The sequence below is a fragment of the Mobula hypostoma genome, chromosome 12 (assembly GCF_963921235.1).
Source record: "Mobula hypostoma chromosome 12, sMobHyp1.1, whole genome shotgun sequence".
Taxonomy (NCBI): Eukaryota; Metazoa; Chordata; class Chondrichthyes; order Myliobatiformes; family Myliobatidae; genus Mobula; species Mobula hypostoma.
This window is the reverse complement of record NC_086108.1, coordinates 111,524,245-111,551,998: the sequence shown is the minus strand read 5'-3', so window position 1 is coordinate 111,551,998 and position 27,754 is coordinate 111,524,245. Positions and strand designations below refer to the sequence as shown.

Here is a 27,754-nt window from a genome sequence, read left to right as displayed (position 1 = left end):
CTTACTTAGTGGGCATATCCTGGATGTTGTGGGTACTTATTGATAGATGCTACAACCCTGAAAAATGAACAGGAAAGAGGATCAAGAAAACAAAGAAAAGAAAATGGGAAAAAGTAGTCATGGTGTCTGATATAGACAAGATAACACAAATTCCAGTGGTAACAATTAACCTATAAAATAGCCATATTCAAGTAGCGTGACACTTTCTACAGAAAACCAAGTTTCTAGAAAAATACAGAAGCAACTGTATTGTAATTACTGGAAGTAACATGTAATAGTTCATGTTTGTCAGTGATTGTCTGAAAGTACAAGCACAGAAGAGTTAACTTTGCCATAGATGTTCCTAAGCCCAGCTGCAAAAGGAGGAGGGATGGACATGGGACTAGCAGCCCCATCCCGTAAAATCCCAAAGCTACAGAATCTCCACAGACCATCCCTGGGAGAAGAAGGATTTTCATGTAGAAGACATGAAATCGTGTGGTGAAAACAGAAGCCATAGGGCCGATTTGCCCAAGGACAGAGGACTCTGGCAAGCTGCTGTTGACAAGCCTATACCTCAGTCAGGGTGATGGGCTTAAGAAGAAGACAAGTAGGACAGTTCAAGAAAAATTACCATTCTACAGCCCAATCCAACCAATTGAACATTTTGTATCAATATTTATATCATAAAGTATTAGCTGGAGTGTATTTAATTGATTTGATTACTTGCATTATTTATCTTTCTCTGATATGTTTTCCCAATTACTGAGTGAATCTTTGTTATATCTTTTCGTACATTAGGAACTCACTACCTTGGGCTTTCCATCTTTTTATACGGGGGAGGCACAGGAAGAACTGAACCTGGTAGCCATTTTAAATTGTACATATGATCTTCTGCAACTTCACCGCAAGAATCTCCGCACACTGGAGGACATGGAAACACAACATCTGAAGTCCAGCAGTGATATGGACCACTTGTACCACAGCCAAGTAAAACTGAAGGTAAATAGTAGGAAACAAGCAAGAGTTCTTGGTGTAAGAGCTGCAGTAACCCAAACAAGCTACTGCTCTGCTGTGTGTGTCGGGTGTGTGTGTGTCGGGTGTGTGTGTGTGGTGTGTGTGCGCGTGCTTGCGTCTCTGAATTCAGTTGCAGCTCAGTTAATGAACATAGAGCATTACAGTGCAGTACAGGCTGTTTGGACCACAACATTGTGCCAACCTTATAAACTTCTCTAAACTCAGTCTAACCATTCCATCCTACGTAACTCTCCATTTTCTATCATCCATGTGCCTGTGTATTTAAAAAAAAAACACATCTGTGAGCTCCAACTGCACTTTTCTCCAATCATCTTAAAGTTATGCCCTCTTGTATTAACCATTTCTGCCCCAGGGAAAAGTCTCTGCCAATTCACTCAATCTACAAAGTGATTTAAAAAATATACTGGAAATCTGAAATAAAACTAGAAAATGCTGGAAACCCTCAGCAAGTCAGGCAGCATCTGTGGAAAGAGAAGCAGTTAACATTTCAGGTCCGAGACTCTTCATTGGAATGTGATGGTGCTCTCCTTGATCTAAAGCAATCCCCTTCCTTCTTGGGTGTCTTGGGGAAACGGCTTGTTGACTCTCACTGTCAGTCTCCCAACTTGGCACCGAAAGACTCGCGTACGTCTAAAGAATACCCACTCCGGTCCCGCCAAATCCGTGAGATTGGGATGTCTCTCCCACCCAAGCCGCAGTTTGTGTAAACTCCATTGCATTCACCTCAATGAAATAACAGACCCCACACTGTATATAATTAAGAGAAGTGTATTTATAAATATTAACTTAATTAAAGGTTCCTTTTTTTTTAAAAAAAAAAGGAGAAAAAAGCAAAAAGATCTCCATTATAATTAAACAGTTAAATGTGCAAGGTTGGAACTCAACTCTTTCAAAAGTCATAATAGACTCCTGCACTTTGTTCCATCAAATCATGGTCCCCATCGGATGAAATCCTATGAGTGGTTCTCCCCAGTCTTCTCTCCATCTACTGCCAAACAAAGATAAAGGCTCACACTGGTGTCAGGTACAAAAAAAACCTGCCTCCCCAGCCTTCTCTCCTGTTTGGATTTCTCACATTCCTCGGCACCCATTATCTCTAACAATAACCCAAACACTGCTTCTACAGAAAGACCATTACATGAACCACCCTGCATCGTTAGCAGTAAAACCTTTGTTAGGGCGTAACACTCTTTCCCCCCTCCAAAAACAGTCATGTCCTCATGACTTTGAGATAATTTATCACCCCCTCATGAATAACACAAATTTTTCAAAGGAATTTCCGATCCAGGTGTAAATGGCAGTGACATGTCTCACTAAGGGGATAGACTTCACACTCTGTACCCCCGGTGTGACATAGGCCAGTCTGTCTGGGGGTTTCCTGACTTTTTAAGTCCTCCTTACCCCAACATCTGCTTCAGTTTCAGACACTCCGTGGGCTCTTTCCCTGTCTCACTCCCTGGGCCCTCTCCCTGTCCACTACTCGTACCTTCCGGCAACTCGAGTCTCCTCACCACTTGGCTGAGCTCGGCTTCATGCCCAGTTACTTTAGAGCCCAATCTCCTGTCATTGTCTAACTGCAAACCTGCCTGCCCACAACTAAGTCACCCCATTTCACCTGCATCAGCGTGGAAAAGGTTGGGAATCTCGGTCAATTATTGGGGAGTTTGCAAAGGGCGGCATGTACCTCACCCCCATTTCCTCATCCTCTGAGTCCATGTTATATTTAGTGCTTGGGTCCCATCTCGACCTTTCCACTGCTTGTTCTTCGGTTTTTCCATGTTGTCTCTTAGTAGGTGTATGGTCCATGTCAGGCTCTGGGTCAACACGTACCTCTTGCCCCAGAGGTAGAAGTTGGTTCGGATGGAAAATCGTGACAGGCCCATTCCCATCCTCTGGTTTTGCCCGGAAAACTAGTACATTTGGCATCTGACGCTCCACTACATAGAGTGTAGCTGCCCACCGGTCAGCCAACTTGTGCTCCCAGGTAGCCCCAAATTCTTTGAGGACTCAGTCTCCAGGCACCAGTTGGGGGAACCTAGCCTTCTGATCATATAGCCTTCTATTTTCTAGATTTTGCTTGGTAGCTGAGGCCTTGGCTTGTTCATAAGCCCTTTGCCATTCCTTCCTCATATCTGAAGTATGTGTCTGATAAGTCTTCTGTGTCAAATCTTTCCTGCCAGTCCCAAAGCAAAGGTCAATGTGCAACCTCTCCTTGTGGCCAAATATCAGTTAATACGGCGAGTACCTGGTATCTTCATTCTGTGTACAGTTGTTGCAGTGGATCAGATATCCAAACTGTTGATTCCACTTGTTCTTACTGATCTCCAAGGTTCTGAGCTGGTCTAGCAAGGTCCGATTAAACCTCTCGGGCTGGGGATCACCCTGAGGGTGATGAGGCATAGTTCTTGACTTCTCTACTCCAAGCATGCTCAGTAATTTGTGTATGAGCCTATTCCCAAAATCCTTTCTCTGATCGTTATGTATCCATCTGGGGGCGGGGGTGGGCATAGTGAACAAAATGCTTTTTCCATAACACTTTGGCCACGGTGGACACCCTCTGATCCTTTGTTGGAAAGACTTGTGCATATCTGGTGTAGTGATCTTTTAAAAACAGACGTTCACTGTGTTGCTGGCATCAGGCTCTACTGATAGGAAATCCATACACACAGATCAAGTGACCCTGCACTCTGCAAGTGGGATACGGAGAGGCCCTTGTAGGCAGTGTCTTCCTCCGTATACCCTGAATGCACGACTTGACCTCCAGCTTCATTTGGGGTCAGTAGAACCGATCTCTGGTTCCATTGGTCTTGTCAACACCCAAATGACCTGAATCATCATGAAGTGACTTGAGCACAATCCTCCAATACTTTGCAGGCAGAACCAACTGGGAATGCGGAACACGAAGAATTCTGCAGATGCTGGAAATTCAAGCAACACACATCAAAGTTGCTGGTGAACGCAGCAGGCCAGGCAGCATCTCTAGAAAGAGGTACAGTCGACGTTTCAGGCCGAGACCCTTCGTCAGGACTAACTGAAGAAAGAGGCCTGCTGTGTTCACCAGCAACTTTGATGAGAGTGCAGAAGCCTGTCTGGGGAGACATGACCCGGTATAGAATCTGGCTGCTCAACTCCAATCTGGGCCATTCTCTCTGTAGTAGAGAGATAGCAGGGTGTTCCATTTTGTCCACTTGGGCCATATCCCCTTTTGCAAATGCTGACCAAATTGTACCCATTCAAAGGTAATCTGGCTGCTGCTCAGCGAGTTCCCCAGAGCTCAATTCTGGCAACTGCTTTGTCTTCAGAGTGCTCAGGCTGCAGTAAACTTGTGGAATGGCACAACCAGAAGCTCTCAAATGATCCACTGTTCGATCCCGCTCTTGCCTTGCCTCTGACTTCCCCATGGTAGAAAACTGGTACATTGCTTTAACTCTGTATGCAGGAACGCTCCCCCACTCTCCATCCCTGTCCAGCCCTTCATCCGCACGTCAGGACAAAGCATCAGCATCAATGTTCCAACTCCCCGGTTGATACGTCGGGCTGAAATTGTAGGCAGACAATACCGCCAACCACCAATGGCCAGTGGCATCCAATTTCTTCGAGGTCAGGATACAAGTTAATGGATGGTTGTCCATTCTCACCTCAAACTTGGCACCATATAGGTAGTCAGTTAGCTTATCCACCACAGCCTATTTCAATACCAGGAACTCCAGTTTGTGCGTGGGGTAGTTTCACTCAGAGGGTGACAGACTCTGGCTGACAAATGCAACAGGTCTCAACCCAGTGCCCTGATCGTGATACAGAACACCCCATAAGCCTGGTTCTAATGACGTCTGTATGCAATACATTCGGCATTTGGAGCTCTACAAAAGCCAACACAGGTGCTTTCGTCAGCAGCTCCTTCAGCAACTGAAAGGTCTCTTCACATTTTGCATCCCATCTTTCTCCAAAAGGCTCCGAAGATCTAAGATAAATCTTTACCATCTTCTCCTTTCGTTCTCCTCCCTTTCTTCCAAAAGGGAGGGTAACCTCCCAGAAGCTGATTCAAAGGGTGACTCAGTTTAGGGTAGTCCTTCATGAACTTCCAATAGTGCCCACAAAATCCAAGGAACGAGCATAGGGCACTCACATTCTGGGCTACGTGGTCATTGCCCTGATCTTTGACGGACCCATAGCTACTTCATTCCGTGACACTATGTGCCCAATATATGTGACAGTCATCTTGCAGAACTGGCACTTGTGCAGAGAAAGTTTTAACCTTTCAGCTTTCAGGTGGCCTAATACCTTCAGTAGCCTCGCTTCCTGTTCCTCCAAGGTTGACCCAAACACTGCGAGATCATCCAAGTACACCAGCACCTCAAGCAAGTTCATATCCCCCATAGCTTTCTCCATGATACGCTGGAAAGTAGCCAGGGTTCCTGATATGCCCTGGGGCATCCTTTCAAACTGGAAGAATCCAAGTGGACATCTGAATGCCATGTTCTCCTTGTCATCCTTGCTCACGGGTATCTGATAATACCCATTCCTCAGATCCAGCACACTGAACCACTTCGCTCCTCTCGGGCAGGCCAACATGTCCTCTATCCTCAGAACCATCTATGGCCAGGGACTGTGTGTTGGTTCAGAGTCTGATAGTCAACACACATTCGTACCTTTCCATTCTTCCTGGCCACCACTACTGGGGACACATAAGGATTTCTGGACTCCGTGATGAATCCAGCTTCCTTCAACTTCAGCAGGTGCTGCCAAAGCTCCTCCACCTCAACCTTTCTCAGAACAGGATGTCCTCTGTCACCCAGATGGTGTGACGAGTGTACTTGGAACAACCACATCAAACTCATCAGTAGAAAAACCATCTTCCAGTTTCAGCATCTTCTCTTATCAATCTCCTCTTCCAACCTCCAGGTATTGGGGAGTCACCAAAGTTGAATGACTTGGCTGTCAACTTTCCCTTTCTTGGAGAGGGTTTCTCCCCTGTTGTCTCACAGGAACACTAGACATTACTGTCACAGGAAATAGGTGTGCCATTGCCATTGCCCACCTGAGAGTGACCTCCCTCTCCGAGGTGTTCCCGACAATCACTGTGATCCTGTTCACCTGTACAACCAATGGCTTCTGCAGTTTGGTCTTCACCAATACCCCAGCAAGTAAATATGACTCCTCTTTGTGGTTTTCTAAGCATCCACCAAGAAGGCCTTGGCATCAGGCATTCTGGGAAATTTGGGGCTTCCTGTCACTCCAGCTACTTCCTCAGGCTGTAATACAATTGATTTGGGCTGAGTATACCACATAGTCCCTCACTTATGCTCATCATCCAGCCTAGTGTGGCGACGCACTTCCTCAAATGCAGCTCTGAACACAGCATCAATGGACAGTGTTTTCAGAAAGCTGTCTTCAACTTTCTCTTTACAGGCTCCCAGTAGCCTCCTCAGAATAACAGTATTTGTTCCCTTAAGAATTGAAGCTTCGGGTCTGGACAACCAACGCTAATGTATCAAGGACCTCAACTACTCCCACATCTGCCTCCGAAAGCCCCAGTTTCAATGACAAGTAACCATCATACAGGTAGTCATCACTACTAAAACCCCAGATCTCTAGCGCATTGAATGACATTAGTGTACTGCTAATGGTTCCTCGATCTTTAGCGGTACACTGGAGCTTGGCCCCACTAAACCTTCAGGTATAGGGTGTTTTGTTTTATTGGGTTCCTTGTTATATTGCTTGGAACGTGCCCCCTCAGTCATCAAGCTGCTCCCTCACTGGGTCTCTAATAAGTTTCGTGACATCACTCTTTGCTTGGGTACCTGCAGGCTCATTTTTTTGAAAGTGTTCCCATCCTTCATTCTCCTTCCTGAAGTGTCCCTCTTCACCACAGTTATAACAGACAATACTGGTTGTTTCTCTTATCACAGGACATCATTCAACAGCAGCCCTCTGCTTAGTCTGTACCCTCAGTGGGTCTGACTCACTGTTGGCTTTGTCGTACTTGGTGGCTGCATCCGCCGATAACAACCAGGATACCTTGGTTCTAAGCAAAAAATACTCTGCAGATGCTGGGGTCAAAGCAACACTCACAACACGCTGAAGGAACTCAGCAGGTCGGGCAGCATCCGTGGGAACGATCAGTCAAAGTTTCGGGCCAGAACCCTTCGTCAGGACTGAAGAGGGAAGGGGCAGAGGCCCTATAAAGAAGGTGGGGGGAGGGTGGGAAGGAGAAGGCTGGTAGGTTGAACTGCTGAGTTCCGCCAGCGTGTTGAGTGTTACCTTGGTTCTAAACTCTGCCACAAACTCCTTTAACATCCCTAGGGGTGGGCTATTAGGGGTCACTACAGCAATAGGGGCTACTACCAAGAACTGTACTCTGATGAGAGAGGTCTCCAGATCCTCCATTGCATCCTCCTCCTCCTCTTACTTCTCTGATGAGCTCAACAAACAAGGGAGGGAGATGCGTCATACGAGACATTCGAAGGCTGCAAGCAATCATGTCCTATGATGTGCCTTTTGCCACTTGGTCCATTCTCAACAGATTCACCTTGGCTGTCTGGATGGCCCCTCTACATCGCAAGCAACTTAGCTGTCTCCCTGGCCAAAAAATGTAGGTGTAAAGTTTCTCCCCCTTCTCCTGAAACTTGGTCCGAAACCTTGTCATAGTTCCATTGGGCTTCCTGTTGTGCCAAAAACGTTTTCTAGCGCATGTAGCCTGCAGAAGTAGCTAAACGGTTCTTGGTCTTTAAGGATCTCACTACTTCAGCAGCCAGACCTCTCAGACTCTCTATCAGTCGCTGTCTTTTCACATTATCAGAGCACTGCCACTCTTCCAGCATCTGAGAGGTCCGCTCCTCCCCTTTGGGAGTGGGCTTTGCCCTGAGAACATTCTCAGCTTAAGATAAGTAGGTCCGGCTGCTGAATTTGGGGGTGTTGTGGATAGTGTGGAGGGCTGTCAGAGGTTACAGTGGGACATTGATAGGATGCAAAACTGGGCTGAGAAGTGACAGATGGAGTTCAACCCAGATAAGTGTGAGGTGGTTCATTTTGGTAGGTCAAATATGATGGCAGAATATAGTATTAATGGTAAGGCTCTTGGCAGTGTGGCGGATCAGGGGGATCTTGGGGTCCGAGTTCATGGGACACTCAAAGCAGCTGCACAGGTTGACTCAGTGGTTAAGAAGGCATACGGTGCATTGGCCTTCATCAACCATGGGATTGAGTTTAAAAGCCGAGAGGTAATGTTACAGCTATATAGGACCCTGGTCAGACCTCACATGGAGTACTGTGCTCAGTTCTGGTCACCTCACTACAGGAAGGATGTGGGAACTATAGAAAAGGTGCAGAGGAGATTTTAAATGCAAACAACAGGAATTCTGCAGATGCTGGAAATTCAAGCAACACACATCAAAGTTGCTGGTGAACGCAGCAGGCCAGGCAGCATCTGTAGGAAGAGGTGCAGTCGACGTTTCAGGCCGAGACCCTTCGTCAGGACTAACGAAGGGTCTCGGCCTGAAACGTCGACTGCACCTCTTCCTACAGATGCTGCCTGGCCTGTTGCGTTCACCAGCAACTTTGATGTGTGTTGCAGAGGAGATTTACAAGGATGTTGCCTGGATTGGGGAGCATACCCTATGAGAATAGGTTGAATGAACTCAGCCTTTTCTCCTGGAGTGACAGATGATGAGAGGTGACCTGATAGAGGTGTATAAGATGATGAGAGGCATTGATCGTGTGGATCGTCAGAGGCTTTTTTCCCCAGGGCTGAAATCGCTAACACGAGAGGGCACAGTTTTAAGGTTTTTGGAAATGGGTACAGAGGAGATCTCAGGGGTAAGTTTTTTACGCAGAGGGTGCTGAAAGCTGGAATGGGCTGCTGGTGATGGTGGAGGAGGCGGATACGATAGGGTCTTTTAAGAGACTCTTGGATAGGTACATGGGGCTTAGAAAAATAGAGGGCTGTGGGTAACCCTAGGTAATTTCTGAAGTACATGTTTGGCACAGCATTGTGGGCTGTAGGTTTTCTATGTTTCTATTCTAAAAGTGACGTGGCAGACTTTTAACATCGTAAACCAGTAAGTTGTTTGTTATGTCTCCCTGCTCGCTGGGAAAACGGAGACACTTCTTTCTCCCTTATCAGGGAGAGAGAACCTGTGGTATGTCGAATACTGGGTGAACAATGTAGTGTTTGGGGTAACTGCAAGTCTCTGTTTTTACTGTTGCTTTGTTCACGCTTGAGCGCTTGGTGGCAGGTGTCAATGCTTTTATTTTGCCTGTGGGGGGTAGGAGAGATTGTTGCTGCTGCTTATACATGGGAGGGGGGAGCTGGGGGCGCACGTTGGGTTCTAACATTTGATTGTCGTTCATTCTTTAGGGCACTTCTCTGTTTTCATGGATGGTTGCGAAGAAAAAGCTTTTGAGGATGTATATTGTATACATTTCTCTGACGTTAAATTGTACCTTTGAACATATTTTTGGCTAGGGAGACAGCTGAGTTGCCGAAGAGATGGTGAACTTGACCATCTATTCGCTAGGGATGTAAAGGCCGATACCAACTCTGAATTCTCGCCCCTCGCTGGAGGACTCATTGGACCTCCCAGATCAGACCATTCCTCCCCTTGCTCCGCAACAAGAGCAACTTGTTTTTCAAGTCTCCGCCCCCAGCTACAGGAAGCTGCTTCTGATTGGGCACCCTTGCCTACACTCTTCATTTCTCAGACCCAATAATACCGGGCAGATCCACTGGTACTATGTTAGCACTAGTCTGAACTAAAACAGTCTTTTCCTACCATTTTGTCAAACTTCTGCGCCCTGATCATAACTGTTCCTAATGCTTTGACATTACTTAAAAATCTGAATGAACAATTCATCTGGGCTACGAATATCCACTCCATTCAGTACACAAGGATTAGTCACAGGTAATCCCATTGATTTGCACCACCCTGCGGTGTCCGTAACCATGTATCCTAATCACTTGACAATAGCTAAACATGGGTTTGAACACAACCCACTTGATCAATGCTTAGGGCAATCACTCAGCATCCAACAGAATCAATCTGGGATGATTCCACCCCCCCCCACCCCCACAGTAAACCTCCTTTCTTCTCCGGCATGTCAGGAAATGGCTCGTTGGCCCTCACTTGGTGCTGAAAGACTCGCTGTTCTTGGGCTGTATGCGTGTATATGTATATGTATATATGTATGTATATTAAAAAAAAGAAAAGAGGGAGAAAAACAAGGGCCCATTATAATTAAACAGTCAAATGCGCACAAGTTGGAGCTCAATTCTTCCAAAAGTCATGTTCACCAATCCTCAGTAGACTCTCGCACCTTGCTCCATCAAATCACAGTGCCCAACAGATTGTGTCCTGTGACCGTTCTTTCCAGCATCTCCCGCCGAACAAAGAAAAAGGCTCACACTGGTGTCACGCACAAAAGCCCCCCTGCTCTCCCAGCCTTCTTTCCTGATTGGATGGCTCGCATTCTTCAGCACCTATTGTCTTTAACAATAACCCAGACCCTGCTTCTACAGAAAGACCATTACATGAACCACCCTGCAACGTTAGCAGTGAAATCTTTACCAGGGCATTACATAACCTTCAGTCCCTTCAGTATGCTCCCTCACTTTAGTCTGTGTATTTAGTAGGTGTGAACTGACGCACTAGTTTGTGGATGAATGGACTTTGTTAGACATTGCTGTGTAAAGAGTATGAATTATTCAAGCGATGGTGATCGTTGTATTTTAATATAATTGAATCTGTTTAGGATCAGCTAGAGTCCTCCCGGAGAGAGGTTGTATCATTTCAAGAGAAGGACAGACAGCTACAGTTGAAGAACCGAGCTTTGCACAATTTACTAAAGAATGAAAAGGAGGAGGTAAATGCCTGAGTCGTCTGTCTTCAAGTAAAACAGAATGCCTTTCCCAATTCCCATTTTTGTCTTGCATTCCTTTTGGTCAAGAACTTACAGCAGAATTTGACAATCTCATTATTCTTTCAGCAAGTTGATGAACATTTGAGGTTTCCTTAGTTCAAGCAGAGATGATCAAGCCTTTTGTACCTCATGTGGCTCACTTTCAAAGAAGAAAATATTTGTAATGCACAGCTAGAACTCTATATTTTGGGGACTAGTGAATGGAATGTGTCTCCTGATATGAATGTTTTTGTGAGAGTCTTTTACTTCCTAACGTAACTTGCAGTTGATCTGAAGTTGACATTAGTATAGGCAGCCAGGTTTAGTTGCAATGCTCTAACAGAATCTGTAGGTCATTGCTGTAATTAACTTCTGTTGCTACTTGAAGAACAAACATTTCTTCTAACCTTCAGCCAATATCCTCTAATAATCAGCTTACCATCTTCATTGTGAGACTTAGGTGTACACTGATAATTTCTGTATTTTGATCTAATTAATAATTGCTATTTAGTTTTTAATACAACTGACAGTTAAGATGGCGGTACCAATGTAATCTAAGAAATCAGACTTAGAAACATCACAAAAAATACCCTTTTCTGAGGCAAGTTGTGTTAAATTATTACCACAAACTGTGAAGGGGTGAGTGATGGTGAGGCAAATTCAGGGGATGAGCTGAGATGCTGTGTTGCAGATGGAGTTCTAATACCCATACAACTAGCCCAGGAACGAGATTGGATTGTTCTGGGCATCAAAGTGAGAAGTCGGGGCCTGGGCAGAGGGGATTTAGTGTCCATACGACTGGCCCTGGTGCGAGGTTGAATTGCTCTAGCTGCCAAGCTGATTTGAAGAGCTTGCCAGCAGCTTCAGGCTGGAAGATGAAATCTGGGCCCGGAGTGAGTCACTGGGCTGTGTGGTCTAGGCCTGGAACCTTGTGCAGCAGCAGTGCTTAGGTCCTGGTGTGAGATGCGATCTGCTGTTTAGACTTCTTTTAACACTGGCCCAGATCAGTCAAAAAACAATTTTCCTTGCTCTCCACGATGTTCACTCTTCTCTCCAGATCCAGAGCTTTTTTCAGATGGAATAAAAAGATAGGGTGTCAGGTTTCGAGGCAAGGGCCGCTTTCTCTCACTCTCCGCCATGTCATCTCCATGGTGCCTGGGGCTATGAAGACTGCGCTGGTTGTCGTGCTCCGTGCCCGCTAATATGATAAACTGATAAGCGAGGCTTTGGGCCTACTCTGGGTTGCTCCAGGGTTCGGATCTGAGGGCTCAATTTTAGTTCAGAACACTGTTGTTCACTTCAATTGCTTGCATAATTTGTTTTTCTTTTGAGTATCAAGTGTTGGTCTTTTATTTTTATTTTTATTCTCTTTTTACTTTAATTGGTTTTTTCAGCTTTCCTGCTTTGTGGCTGCCTGTGAGCAAACAAAACTTGAGGTTGTACAATTTGTATGTTCTTTGATAACATTCTTGAATCTGATATTTTCTGGAAAATACAATATTAGTAAAAGCAGTTTGTCACTTAGTTCAAAATCTCTTCAGCAATTCATTTTTACTCACCACAGCAATGAACTGATTCTACAATCTATAGTCACACTTACATGGACTCTACAACTCATTACTCAATATTATTTATTTACTTTCATTATTTGCATGATTTGTTTTGTCTTTTGCACATTGGTTGTTTGTAAGTCTTTGTTATTTATAGTTTTCATAAATTCTTCTTGTATTTTTTATCTGTGAATCTTGCAAAAAAAAGAATCTGAAGGTAGTATATGGTGACATGCATGTGTTTCGTTAATAACTTTGACCTTGACCTGCCTGTGGCTGTTCTGAGTGAACTTGTAAATGTTAAAATCAGACCAACTTCTTGTCCTGATGTAAACGTGACATAATGTTATTTTTCAGTATTATCTTTTGCAGGATCTGTACCTCTTTTTGCATTTGAAACATTTTTCTCAAATTGGTGCATGATATTAAGTGATCTCCAGAATAAAAATGATGTGAAGAAACTGCTGAAAGCTGGTGCTCCAATCTGCTGGAGGAACCCAATGGGTCAAGCAGCATCTGTGGGGAGAAAAGGAATTGTCAAGAGTTTCAAGTTAAAACCCCCTTTATTCCGGCAACACACACAAAATGCTGGTGGAACGCAGCAGGCCAGGCAGCATCTATAGGAAGAAGTACAGTCGACATTTTGGGTCGAGACCCTTCGTCAGGACTAACTGAAAGAAGAGATAGTAAGAGATTTGAGAGGGGGAGGGATGAAACCAAGAGCTGGGAAGTTGAGTGGCAAAAGGGATACAAGGCTGGAGAAAGGGAAGGGTCATGGGATGGAAGGCCTTGGAAAAAAGAAAGGGGGAAGGAGTGCCAGAAGAAGATGGAGAACAGGCAAGGAGTTATTGTGAGAGGGAAAGAGAGACATTTTTAATAAATAAATAAATTAGGGATGGGGTAAGAAAGTATTCCTGCAATTTCTTTCCTCCCACTGATTATGCTCAACCTGTTGAGTTCCTCCTGCAGGTTGCAGGTTTTTCACAGCAAACAACTTGACCAAGTTGGAGCCCATGGTGTGTTTGTTAAACTGAAAAATGTGTGATCTCATTCAAAGTAAAATTATTATCAATGTACTTATCTGTCATCAGATACAACCTTCAGATTCATTTTCTTACAGGCATTCATAGTAGAACAAAGAAATACAGTAGAATCAATGGAAAAACTATACACAAAGTCTGACAAACGACCATTGTTCAAAAGGCAAACTGTGCAAGTTAAAATTAAATAATTAGATCAGTAAATAATACTGAACTGTGAGTTCTAGAGTCCTTGAAAGTGAATCCATAGGTTGTGGAATCAGTTCAGTGTAAGTGAAGTTACCCACGCTGGCTCAGGAGCCTGATGGTTGAAGGGTAATAATGATTCCACCGTGAAAGTTGCTGATCCACACGTTATGGTTGTGGTACTGTGAAGCCGGATGGCCTTGAATAGCACACATGAAAGATGGAGAGGTGAGGAACAACGTGCTGCTATTTATTTTGTAAGTTATCTACCCAGAATGCCCCCTCACAACATTTTCAGAACGTAACACACAGAAGCAACAACCATCTATAATGGTTAAAATGTATATAATAATATGCCATATTTTAAATTTGTAAGTACTTTGAGTTGTGTTTAGCTTTAAATTTTACACTTTAATTTTTTGTATTGGTACTTTATCACAGCAGAAGTCTAGCCATTTTCTTTGAGTATAAATATTATTGCAAGTTGATCAGATTTTATCCCTTTTCAGATTCAAAAGTTGCAAAATATAATAGCAAGCCGTGCAACTCAGTACAACCATGACCTGAAGAGAAAGGAACGAGAATACAACAAGCTGAAAGAACGGTTACACCAGCTTGTAATGGACAAGAAAGACAAGAAGCTGTGTAAGTGTGGCTAAAGATAAAGAGAACAATGTGGCTTGTTCCTTTTCCTGATAATCTTGAGTACAGCTTCTGCTTTATTTGGAATGGAAATCTATAACTTTTGTCTGAATTGGTTTTGCGGATATGTGTGAGTTAATTATGGACTTGCCATGTTGGTACCCCAATATGTGATGACAGTTGTGGGCTGCCCCCATTACATCCTTGGGTGTGTTGGTTGTTGACGCAAAAACATTTCACTGTTTCATAGAGTCGTAGAACACTACAGCACTGCAACAGGTTGTTTGGCCTATCTAGTTCAATTAATAAATCTGAATCATAATCCCTCAACTTTAGGTGTACAAGAAGATGAGAGACACTGATAGATTGGACATCCAGAGAATTTTTCCCGGGGCAGAAATACCTAATATATTTTCAGGTGAATGGAGGAAAGTATAGGAGGATGTGAGAGGTAGTTTTTTTTTTTTAAACACAGTCCTGGGTGCATAGATCATGCTTCCAGGGTGGTGGTAGAGCAGATATTTAAGACAATCACAAATCTGCAGATGCTGGAGATCTGAGCAACGTACAAAATGCTGGAGGAACTCAGCAGGCCAGGCAGCATCAATAGAAAAGAGTACAGTCAACCTTTCAGGCCAAAACCCTTCAGCAGGACATTTTAGAGACTCTTAGATTGATGGATAAATGAAAAATGGAGGATTATTTAGGAGGGAATGGTTTAGACTGATCTACAGTATGTTAAGTACAGCACAGTAAGTTCTGTACTGTTCCATGTTTGGTGTGAAATAGAACATGCTAGAAATCATAAACAAGATTCTGTGGATGCTGGAAATCCAGAGCAACACACACACAGAATGTTGGAAGAACTCGGTCTAAGTTTTGGGCTGAGGCCCTTCATCAGGACATGCTGGAAATACGCCGCAGTTCAGGACACTTTGGTAGGAAGAAAAATGCTGATAACACTTGAGGTTGGGGGCCAGTATTTCGAGCACCTCTTTTTTTTTTTCAGTGTTTCCATCCTCGCCAGTGTTTGTTTTTGACTTCACTTCTTTTGACTTGGGCATTAAGAAGTTTCCTCATTTCTAAATAGGCAATAAGCAATCTGGAATCAAATAGAGTGATTCCAATTCACAAATAGTTCCAAAGAAATCCCTTCTCTGATGCTCCCTTCACTTTCCTACAAGGATTTTCACTACATAATAGCGTGCAGTTAGACTCTCAGGAAAGACAAGCAAATGATGGGACAAAAGTGCAACCAGCATGGTGAGTATCAATACATTAGGGATGCAAAATCAAAAAGGGTAGCTAATACAGTACTCAAAGTCTTGTATCTCAGTGCACGAACTATTAAGAAATGCGGATGATCTTGATGCACTATTACAGATTGTCAGGTATGTTGTGGCATCAATGAATCATGGCTGAAGGATGGTTGCAGCTGGGAACTGAATGTCCAAGGTTACATGTTGTATCGGAGGGATACGAACGTAGCAGAGGGGGTGGCATGGCTCTGCTGGTAAAGAATAGCATCAAATCAAAGATGTGACTTGGGATTGGAAGATGTTAAGTCTTTGTGTATGGATTTAAGAAACTGCAAGGGTAAAAGGATCCTGATGGCAGTTATATACAGGCCTCCCTCCCAACTGTTGCTGGGATGTGAACCACAGATTACAATGGGAAATAGAGAAGGCGTGCCAGAAGGGCAATGTTATGATAGTCATGGGAGATTTTAACATTAGAGAAAATCAGGTTGGGAATGGATCTCGAGAGAGTTTGCTGAATGCTCATGAGATGGCTTTTTAGAGCAGTTTGTCATTGAGCTTACTAAGGGATCAGCTATGTAATGAACTAGAGATGATTATGGAACCTAGCCTAAGGGAAAAAGCCCATGGGAGCCAGTGATCACAATATGATCGAGGTCAACTTGAAATTTGATCTGCGCAAAGCCATCAAGGCTGCAAAACAACAATATAGGGACAAGACTGAGTCAAGATTCAGAACGAATAGCACACGTGACTTGTGGCGAGGGCTGCATACCATCGCAGACTTCAAAGCCAAATGTTGTGCTGCCAACATCGCGGCCTCTCCCAGCTGAGCTCAATAACTTTTACGCTTGGTTCGATGTCACTAACCCTGAGCCTCCGGGGAAAGCCACCGCTACAACCTGCAACCTGGACATCCCTGAGGCTGAGGTACACAGATGTTTCCAACAAGTGGACAGTCACGAGGCTGCGGGACTGGACGGCACCCCAGGGCAAGTACTCAGGATGTGCACAGCACAACTGGCAACTGTGTGTTTATGGACATTTTTAATATCTCCCTCTCCCAGTGCAGAGTGCCCTCCTGCTTCAAATTATCCACCATTGTCCCTGTACCAAAAAAGACCAAGATAACATACCTGAATAACTGGCGTCCTGTCTCAATCACATAGTCATAGTCATACCTTATTGATCCCGGGGGAAATTGGTTTTCGTTATGGTTGCACCATAAATTATAAATAGTAATAAAACCATAAATAGTTAAATAGTAATATGTAAATTATGCCAGGAAATAAGTCCAGGACCAGCCTATTGGCTCAGGGTGTCTGACCCTCCAAGGGAGGAGTTGTAAAGTTTGATGGCCACAGGCAGGAATGACTTCCTATGATGGTCTGTGTTGCAGGACAGGACAGGACAAGCTCTCCTCTACAATCACTCTGAGCACCGGTGCCCCACAAGGCTGTGTGCTCAGTCCCCTGCTGCAATCACTTTACACCCATGATTGTGTAGCCAAGTTTCCATTGAACTCAATATATAAGTTTGCTGATGACACAACAATTGTAGGCCGTATCTTGGGTAATGATGAGTTTGAGTACAGAGAGGAAATTAAGAACCTGATGGCATGGTGCGAAGACAATAACCCATCCCTCAACGTCAGCAAGACGAAGGAATTGGTTGTTGACTTCAGAAGGCGTAGCGGACCGCACGACCCAATTTACATCGGTGGTGCGCAAGTGGAGCAGGTCAAAAGCTTTAAGTTCCTCGGAGTCAATATCACAAATGACCTGACTTGGTCCAACCAAGCAGAGTTCACTGCCAAGAAGGCCCACCAGCGCCTTTACTTCCTGAGAAAACTAAAGAAATTTGGCCTGTCCCCTAAAACCCTCACTAATTTTTATAGGTGCACCGTAGAAAGCATTCTTCTAGGGTGCACCATAACCTGGTATGGAAGTTGTCCTGTCCAAGACCGAAAGAAGCTGCAGAAGATCGTGAACACGGCGCAGCACATCACACAAACCAATCTTCCGTCCGTGGACTCACTTTACATCGCACGCTGTCGGATCAGTGTTGCCAGGATAATCAAGGACACGACCCACCCAGCCAACACACTTTTCATCCCTCTTCCCTCTGGGAGAAGGCTCAGGAGCTTGAAGACTCGTACGGCCAGATTTGGGAACAGCTTCTTTCCAACCGTGATAAGACTGTACAGTTCCTGACCCAGATCTGGGCCGTACCCTCCAAATATTCGGACCTGTCTCTCGGGTTTTTTTTTGCGCACAACCTTACTTTCCATTTTTCTATTTTCTATTTATGATTTATTATTTAAATTTTTAATATTTACTATTGATTTGTACTCCAGGGAGCTGGAAGCGCAGAATCAAATATCGCTGTGATGATTGTACATTCTAGTATCAATTGTTTGGTGACAATAAAGTATAAAGTATAAAGATGTTGTCCGTGAAGGAGGAGAAGTGAGTGAAGTTACTATTACAAGGGAGAAAGTGCTCAAAAAGCTAAAAGAACTACACCTTGGGGTTCTGAAAAAAGTGGTGGTAGAGATTGTGGAAGCACTGGTAATGATCTTTCAAAAATCATTGGACTCTGGCAATGTGACAGAAGACTGGAAAATTACAAATGTCACTCCACTCTTTAAGAAAGGAGGAAGGCAACAGAAAGAAACTTGTAGACCAGTTAGTCTGACCTCAGTGGTTGGGAAGATGTTGCAGTCTATTGTTACGGATGAGGTTATGGAGTACTTGGTGACACAGGACAAGATAGGACAAAATCAGCAAGGTTTCCTTAAGGGAAAACCAAGCCTGACAAACCTGTGGGAATTTTTGGAGGAGATTTCAAGTAAGTTCGATAAATGGGATACAGTGGATGTTGTACATTTGGACTTTCAGAAGGCCTTTGACGAGGTGCCACTGATGAGGTGGTTTACCAAGTTAAGAGCTTGTGGTATTACAGGAAAGTTACTGGCATGGTTAGAACATTGGCTGATTGGTAGGAGGGAGCAAATGGGGTTAAAAGGGTCCTTTTCTGGTTGGCTGCCAGTGACTAGTGGTGTTCCGCAGGGGTTGATGTTGGGACCACTTCCTTTTCTGCTGTATTTCAGTGATTTAAATGATGGAATAGATGGCTTTGTTGCCAAGTTTGCAGATGATACGAAGATTAGTTGTCGTGCAAGTAGTTTTGAGGAAATGGGTAGGCTGCAGAAGGACTTAGACAGATTAGGAGAATGGGCAAGAGAGTAGCAAACAAAATACAACGTTGGAAAAATGCATGGTCATACACTTTGGTAGTAGAAGTAAATGTGGAGACTATTTTCTAAATGGGGAGGAAATCCAAAAATCAAGAGATATCAAGTGAAACTCAACACAAAGAAACTCAAACTTCAAACAATGGTGACTGAAACTGAAGGAGGGTGAATTTTCTGTGCTTGTCCGGCCACTGAGAGACATGGGCGAGGAAATGCATTTCACGTATTTTCGGATGTCAGCAGGTAGATTTGATGATTTGGTTCATCGTCTTCAACCATTTATTTCGCATCAGTGTACACACAGTATACTCAGAGACTGGCAATCACCATTCGGATTTTAGCTTCAGGTGAAGGTCAACAGGCTGTAGCAGCTAGCTACAAACTGGTGTCAAGCACAGGGTCCTCCATAATTTCGGAGGTCTGTAAAGCTTTATGGAAAACATTGCAGCCAGAGTTCCTTCCCTGCCCTTCAGTCGCCCAATGGGAAGCTATTGCAGCGTAGGAGGAAATGCGATGCTACCAAGCGGACCAGTCACAGTTGTTTGTCTGCTTCACCGCGACGAGTAGTTACATTTTGGGAGAGGTGCACGTTAGGATACGGCGTAGGGTTCGGCGTAGAGTACAGCATAGTGTATGCGGCTACGCATACCTATGGCATACATTTGATGTAGAAGTATAAATCAGCCTTTACAGGGCTGCCTCCAGCACATCCTCAGATAGTATTGATTATTGAGACAAACATTTCACTGTTTTGATGTGTATGTGACACGTAATAAATCTAAATAATTTAGTGAAATAAAAATCAATTCTTAAAACTTACATTGGCTTTTGTTGCCATCTTTTGGAGTGCCACAGGAATGTGACATGCTGAAGCCTGTATTTTGTGTTTGGCTCAGCAATAAAACCAATTGGCATTTGTTACTGTATATCCACCTACAACTAGTCTTAACATGGAAATCTCTCGGATTTCAGTGTTCATTCATAGACAGCACAATTTTCAACTTTCTCCGAAGACCAGCTAGTGACTTTTTACCAGAACAGAAATGGTTTGTGCTGGAGAAGATTGGTATCTGTGGCCACTGCCTTTTCCTGGGGTGGATGCAAGAAGACTATCTAGCTGTTCATGGGTTAGCATCTGATTAACGAGTAACTGGGCTCCACCCCGATGGCATAGCTTGTGTTTGGTGGTAGTTCAAATTCACTGTCATCTGACTGTACATATATATAACCAAACAAAGCAATGTTCCTCCAGACCATAGAGCACCCACAAAACATGCATCACACACTGCACATAAACCAAAATGTTACCATCAGCAAGTTAATAAAGTATAATTCAAAATGCATGTACTGCACAGCACAGGTAAACAGCTCACTGTCCTAATGCTGAGATGTTGGTGGTGGCAGAGTATTCATTAGCCTCTGTCTGAGGGAAGAAGCTGTACCCAGCTGTGATTGAATAGCAGAGCAGACATGATACGCTGAATGGCTTGATTCTGCTCCTGTGTCTTGTGGTCTAGTATACAACAACCTGAAAGCACATATCCCTAGGGTACTCCTTAGTCTGTCAGCGCAAGGGAACAAACTGACCCAGTCCAGTAGTCCTGATGCTCCTGTGCCACCTTCCTGATGGTAGTGGGTCCAAGAGATTGTGGGATGGGTGGTAGGAATGCTCAACATTGCTTTGGGCCCTTGGTCTGCAGTAGGCAGCTCTTGATCCCAAGGGATCATGGGTTTGCGCCTCTGGTGGACTGTGTCCTTTCCAGGGCGCAAGCCTGCACGGGAAGATTTGAAGAACCGGCTGTCACCCGTGCAGCGGGTTCCCCCTCTCCACGTCACTGATGTAGTCCAAGGGAAGGGCAAGCGCCGATACAGTTTGGCACCAGTGTCATCACAGTGGCTGCCAGCGTGAAGTTGTAAACAACATCAAACTGCCTTTGGGGCCCTGGCTCTGGATTTTTTCCTCGGGGTTTACTCCTGAAGCCTTTCCCTTGGGTGGGTATGGCCGCAACGCAGCAGAAGTTTAAAATCAGAGCTTTCCTTCTCCTAGGTCTGCAACACTCCTGGTAAATATCACAAAAAGGAGGGGCTGCTGGTGATCGTCTTGGCAGTTTTTACTGTTCTCTGTAGGGCAGATTGCATAGAATGGAAACAATGGTAATATAACAGTATACGATCTAGAAGCAGCAATAGATCATTTGGCCCCTTGTTCCTGTTCTTTCACCTCTGTACAACCTTCATGAACTAATCCTCATTCCCTTCTGTTAATATCTAAAGAAAACTATCACTGAATCTCAAGAGATTTCAAAAAATAAAAGCATAGACTTTTTTTTAAAAAAAGAAATAAAGTTGTTAAATAACATGCTGATTAAAATACAAAGCTTGCAAATAAAACAAAAACATGAGAGTTTAGGGGGGGAAAAGACTTGCTTTCCTCTTTGTAAAATGGTTTATTGCTGGTGAGTGTGCTGAGGTACAGTGTAAAGCTTTGTTTGACTTGCCATCTATAAGATCAATTCATCACATTAGTGCTTTGAGGTGACTGGCTGTTCATCATATCCAATGACAGGGGACCGGTGTGGAATAGTTTTTAAAGTGGAAAAGCCATTCCACAGCAGCAATTCTGCTCTCTTGACCTCCAAAGTCTAGGTCCAGTGGTACGAGTAGTCCTCACAACTGGGGCTTTGCTTTGTTTCAGTGGATGACCATGACCTTGTCATGCCCTTTGCTCTCCACAAAACGATGCAGAACTACCTTCCTGGCCATTGGATCTTACTGTTGATCTCATCGGCCCAGTCTGTTGGAGCCGACCACACATGCTAGGGTGGGTATGTTCCCATCTCCTCAGGGTGCATTGAGGTAGTACAAGGGAAAACAGTAACAGAATATAGTATTACTATAATATTATATTATTATTAACAACAACAGAATATAGTATTACTATATTCTGGAAGTGTTATGCAGGCAGACAATAAAATGTAAGATCAGAATGAGGTAGATTGTGAGATCGAGTCGATCTAATCGTACAAAAGGTCTATTTATTGTTCTTAAAACAGTGGGTCGAAATTGTCTTTGAGCTGGTGGTAGGCGTGTGCTTTGTGGAATTTATATCTTCTGGGAAGAAGAGAAAAATGTCAATAATAAACCAATACTAATAGAGACTTTTGCGATCCAGTCTGTTGACTTTTGTGTATAGTCTTACTCATTGTTAAATGTTTCCATGTTTACAAATTATTTATTATTGATACATATAATCCACCTTTTGTTTACATTAGGCATTGACATCCTTAATTATGTGGGGCGTTCAGATGGGCGACGGAGTGCTTGGCGAACTGGCAAAACAGAAGCCAGGTATTGTTTAGTTAAATAAGGATCTTGCCTCTTTTTTTAAATTCAGAAAGCATATCTCCATTTAATTTCAGTGTTACCTCCCATTTTCCATTCCTCATTATGGTTCCCTCCTCCTTCCCTTACTTCAATGGTCAACTGCCTTCTCCTTTTAGATATCTTCTTCAGCCATCTTACCTATCCCCTCCCAGTTTCATACTTCATCCCTCCTGTCTTGCCCACTCACCTTCCCCCTTACCTGGTCTCACCTATCACCTCCAGCTTGTACTCCTCCTCCTACCCCCACATTTCCATTCTGGCTTCTACCCCCTTCCTTTCCAATCCTGATGAAGGGTCTAGGCCCGAAACATCAAATGTTTATTCTCTCCCTTAGATTTGCTGAGTTCCTCCAGTGTTTTATGTGCATTGTATAATACTTTTTCGCAATGTTCTCTCTCAAAACTGCAGGAATGAAGAGGAGATGTACAAAGTCCTTATCAATAACTATGAAAGACATCATAAAGAACTCATGGTGGAAAACATTGAACTGAAACAAGTTCTCCAACAGATGAAAAAAGAAATGATGTCCATACTTAATCGTAGAAAGCAGAGGCCAAAAGAGCCACTGGAAGATAGCAGTGGTATAGTGAGTTTCACAATATTATTTTTGATGTCTTATTGTGAATCTAAGCATTTTTATTCCCTTCAACTGTTGATTTGCAGCACAGTATCATTTCTGCATTTTGAAAGGTTTAATCCCATCCAAGTATAATTTGAAATCCTTGCTAGGTCAAGATAAAATGAAATGCGAGGTGGTGAGTGAATGGTTAAATCACTGTGCCATTAATCTGAACACCTAGTCTAAAAATCAGGGACATTTTCAAATTTCAACAGCTATGAAATGCTATTTTCAGTTTAAACTGCAAGATAGCATAACGCTATTACAGTGACAGCAACCCGGGTTCAATTACTGCCGCTGTCTGCAAGGAATTTGTATGTTCTTTCTATGACTACAAGAATTTCCTCTGGGTGCTCCAGTTTCCTCCCACAGTCAAAAGACTCGGGCTATTAGGATAATTGGTCACATGGGTATAACTGGGTGGCACGGCTCGTTGGGCTGTAAGTGTCTTTTACCATGCTGCTGTATTCTAAATAGATGTCAATTTGAAAAGGGTAATTATGATGTAGCTGGATGTTTGTAAAACAATGTCCTGTGATCTATTAGAAATCATGTCCCCTTGAGAGGACGCTGAAAGGAAGCTTCCATGCTCTCTTAAGTTTGGTGTCAGAGATCCCGGGGTTTTATTTTAAGAATATCCTGTGACCTGGTCAATATCCTTTTCTTCCTCAGGAGCCCTTTTGGAGTTGCTTCCACTTGCAACCGTGTGGTACTAGTGCCTTTTCTGGTATTGTTGCCTTTTAATTCCCAGTAGCAACACTGAAATAGGCCCTTTAGCCCAACCAGTCCATGCAGACTGGTTTCTGCCTAGTCCCATTGAACTCCACCTGGACCGTAGCCCTCTGTACCCCTCCCATCCATGTACTTGTCCAAACTTCTCTTGAATGTTGAAATCCAAAACTTCCACTGGCAGTGGGTTCCACACTTTTACCACTCTCTGAATGAAGAAGCTCCCCCTCAAGCTTCCCCATAACACATCTTGCCTTTCACCCTAAACCCATGACCTCTAGTTGTAGTCTCACCCAACCTCAGTGGAAAAATCCTGCCTGCATTTACCCTATCTGTACCCCTCATAATTTTGTATACCTCTCATCAAATTTGAATGCTTCAACTTCTGGTGGTGTGAATAATTTTAAATGCTTAATGGTGGGCTTGGATTTGGATATTCTGACTCTGAATCACACATGCCTTTCTGCAGGAAGCAACTTCATAATGTATCCCTTAAATTCACTGTCTTTTTAATGCTCAGGGAAACAATACATTTCTCTCCATCTGAATTACATTTTTTCAATGTAATCATATTTTAATAGCTTGATGTTATTAGATACACTAAAATTAAAATGTAAATGTCAAGCAAGCACCTGTTGCAGTTGTTCGCCATTCTAATCCACAATAATTTGATTTCATAGCTGTTAATTATTAGTAATGGTTTAGAATTAGTTCAAGTTACATGCAGTACTTGATTCATCCATTTGGTTATTGAACCAACAAAGCTCTAGTTACTACCTCAGTATAGCAACACTATAACCACTTTACTCTGGAATGGACTAATTTTTTTTTTAGAACTATACAGCAAGTAAGTAGCCCTTCAACCCATCTATTCCATGGCCAATCTATTAATCTGCTTAATCCCATTGATCTGGACTGGGACTATAGCTCTCCATACCCCTCCCATCCATGTATCTTTCCAAACTTCACTTGCATGTTGCAATTGAACCCCTATCCACCACTTCAGCTGGTAGCTCGTTCCGCACTCTCACCCACCCTCTTAGTGACTTAAGTTCCCTTTAAATATTTCACCTTTTGTGCTTAACCTATGACCTCTAGTTCTTGTCTCACTTAACCTTTGTCTTAATCATGTTCTTGTATAATTTGTTTACTTATTCCTTGTGAATGCTTTATTTCTGTTGTAGTGTGCCTGAACTGCTGCTGCAAATAAGTTTTTGTTGCACGTGAACTTGTGCATATGATGATCTTGATATTGACTTTGAAGCCAGCTCTGTAGAAGCTTTAATTTCTGTCACCTAAGAAGTGATTTTGATTTGACAGGCTGGGTCAGACAATGAAGAGGATTCTCGTGAGTCAAATAAGGAAAACAATTTGGAGCTGTCGTGTGAGGAGGTGCGGGAACAACTGACCAACAGCATTCGGCAACAGTGGAGAATGCTGAAAAGTCATGTGGAGAAATTGGACTCACAAGGTTAGCCTAATCTGTGTACGTCAGTACAGCTCAAGGTGGCTTCCTGGTTTGAGGTCGAGGTTAATGAGTTTTGGGGGAAAAAAATAGGCATCCGTTAGTCTCGTGAGACCATGGATTTGCGCCTTGGAAGGTTTCCAGGGCGCAGACCTGAGCGAGGTTGTATGGAAGACCAGCAGTTGCCCATGCTGCAAGTCTCCCCAATCCACGCCACCGATGTTGTCCAAGGGAAGGGCACTAGGGCCGGTACAGCCTGGCACCAGTGTCATCGGAGAGCAATGCCTTGCTCAAGGACACAACACGCTGCCTTAGCTGCAGCTCAAACTAGCGACCTTCAGATCGCTAGATTGACGCCTTAACCACTTGGCCATGCGCCAGCACTTGGGGGTTAAAAAAAACAGTAATAATAGTTGATTCCAAACTAACAGTTATCTGGGAATGCAGATCCAGTATTCCTTGTAAGTGGCATCACAGGTAAATAAGGTTGTAGAGACCGTGTTGGCCTTCATGAGTACTGAGTATACATGTTGGGATGCTATGTTGATATTGTATAAGGTGTTGGTGAGACTTGAGGGGTACCCTCTCCTCTTTCTCATGTTCTTTCCAACAGAAACCCTTGGAAATCAATGAAAATGTGCTTTCTATTTGGCCAAGTTATTCTTAAGTTTTGCAACTGACTATAAGAATACGGCTTCTCTTTCCTGTTGGAAAAAATTCAGTATATTTGGTTAGTTTTCTGATGAGGTCTTCTGGCAAGCTGAGCACTTTTTCATTACTGCTTCTCATACATTAAGTTACCTGCAGGATTTTATTTTAAATATATTCCTTTTCAGAAGATTTGAGTAGATGCTGTTTGAACAGACCACTACAGTTTGCTTATCCTGTGCTGGGATTTGTTATGTGTGGTTAGCATGCCACTGTTACAACTCGGGCGTCGGAGTTCAGTTCTGGTGTCCTCCGTAGAGAGACTTTGTGTGTCCTCCACAAGGAATGCAAGGGTTTCCTCTGGGTGTTCCAGTTTCCTCCCACAGTCCAAAGACTTGCTGGGTAAGTTAACTGGTCATTGTAAATTGCCTTGTGATTTGGGTAGGGTCAAATCAGGGTTGCTGAGGTGACACAACTCCAAGGGCCCATTTCGTGCTGTGTCTGTACCTCGAAATAAAATGGGTAAGGGTTTAGTTAAAAGGCAAGAAAGTCATAAAGCATTACAGCGTAGAAACAAGTATTTTGGCCCAATTTAGTCAATGCTGAACTGTTATTCTGCCTAGTCTCACTGAGCCGCACTTGAAGCATAGCCCGTCATACCCCTCCCATCCACGTACCGTGGATTGTCACATTGTCGCGGTGGAGAAGCTTGTGTGGTCCTGTGATCCTGAGAGCAATGCCGTCTGGAGCTGTGCTCCTGGTAGGGTCACCCATGGCGGTAAGGTCGGGAGTGAGGTCCCTGACAAAGAACAATCCAACCAAGACCTCAACAGTGGAACAGGTGGACGAAGTTACTTCGAACTCAACGGCTGTGAAGGCGGATGAAGGCTGCAACAAATCCATCAGCTCCAATCGTCGTGGTTTCCATGCCATTGGAATCAGTTAGTTGATTTGTGAAGTATCGTGTGCTTCTTGGAGTGCAACATCAAGTACACGTTAAACAAATACACACACAGGCGTCTTCACTCTGTGGCTACTTCTTCAGAACGAAGACCATCATACTCGACCTCGAGGGAGAGCCACGACAGGGACGATCCATGTACCTATCTGATCTTCTCTTAAGTGTTGAAATCAAACTTGCATCTACCAGTTCTGTTAGCAGTTCATTCCACACTCTCACCACCCTCTAAGTGAAGAATTTCCGCTACGTGTTCTCCTAAACATTTCACCTTTCACCCTTAACCCATGGCCTCTAGTTCTAGTTTGTTCCTTAAATCTAGACCATATTCACTATTTGTAACACTTTACTGGTCACTCATTTACAAATGTTAGAGATGGTTTGTTTTAAATAAATCCGGAAAATGCCTGAAATTCTTACCAGATCAGGTAGCCACTGTGGAAGGAGAGACAGTTGAGGTCTCAGGTCAAAGAAACCCGCCCCCCCCCCCCCCCCCATATTTCATGTTGTCGATATTTATTGTTTTTTTTGTTTTTCTTTTCTTTATGTATTTGCACAAATTGTTTTTTGCACATTGGTTGCTTGTCCGTTTCTGTCATGTGTGGCTTTTCATTGATTCTATCGTGTTTCTTTATATTCACTACGAATGTCTGCAAGGAAAGGAATCCCAGGTTATTGTATGGTGACATAAATAAACATTGATAATAAATTTACTTGAACTCTATCAGAGAGGAGAAAAGAGAAAACAAGCCACTTGTACCTCCCGCACCTCATAAAGTGGCCACTAAGTGTTTGCTTCTGGTCTGCTAGAGTAGCCCATCCACTTCAAGGCTCAACGTGTTGTGTGTTCGGAGATGCTCTCTGCACACCACTGTTGTAACACAGGTTATTTGAGTTACAGTCACCTACTCATCAGCGTGAACCAGTCTGGTCATTCACCCTGCTGCTGTCTCATGAACAAGGTGTTTTTGCCCACTGTTGTTCTTGTTTTTCACACCTGTTGTGTGTTTAATATTTCAGTAATATTTGATTATATTCTTTGATTAGCATTTTTGTTCACATAATGCATTGTGGGTTATTTGCAAAAGTACGTAAATAGCATATGGC

General features: G+C 43.6%; 1 protein-coding gene across 2 annotated transcripts in view; it reads left to right on the top strand.

The window, feature by feature from the left end:
• The window catches only part of ssx2ipa (synovial sarcoma, X breakpoint 2 interacting protein a), a 116,161-nt gene that overhangs the window by 57,437 nt on the left and 30,970 nt on the right, over positions 1 to 27,754 (top strand). For both annotated transcript variants that reach the window (XM_063064796.1, XM_063064797.1), the window contains exons 4-9: positions 781 to 981; positions 10,765 to 10,875; positions 14,197 to 14,332; positions 22,117 to 22,192; positions 22,637 to 22,814; positions 24,897 to 25,047. In XM_063064796.1, coding sequence (XP_062920866.1) covers positions 781 to 981; positions 10,765 to 10,875; positions 14,197 to 14,332; positions 22,117 to 22,192; positions 22,637 to 22,814; positions 24,897 to 25,047 — 853 coding nt within the window. The remainder of the gene's footprint in view (positions 1 to 780; positions 982 to 10,764; positions 10,876 to 14,196; positions 14,333 to 22,116; positions 22,193 to 22,636; positions 22,815 to 24,896; positions 25,048 to 27,754) is intronic.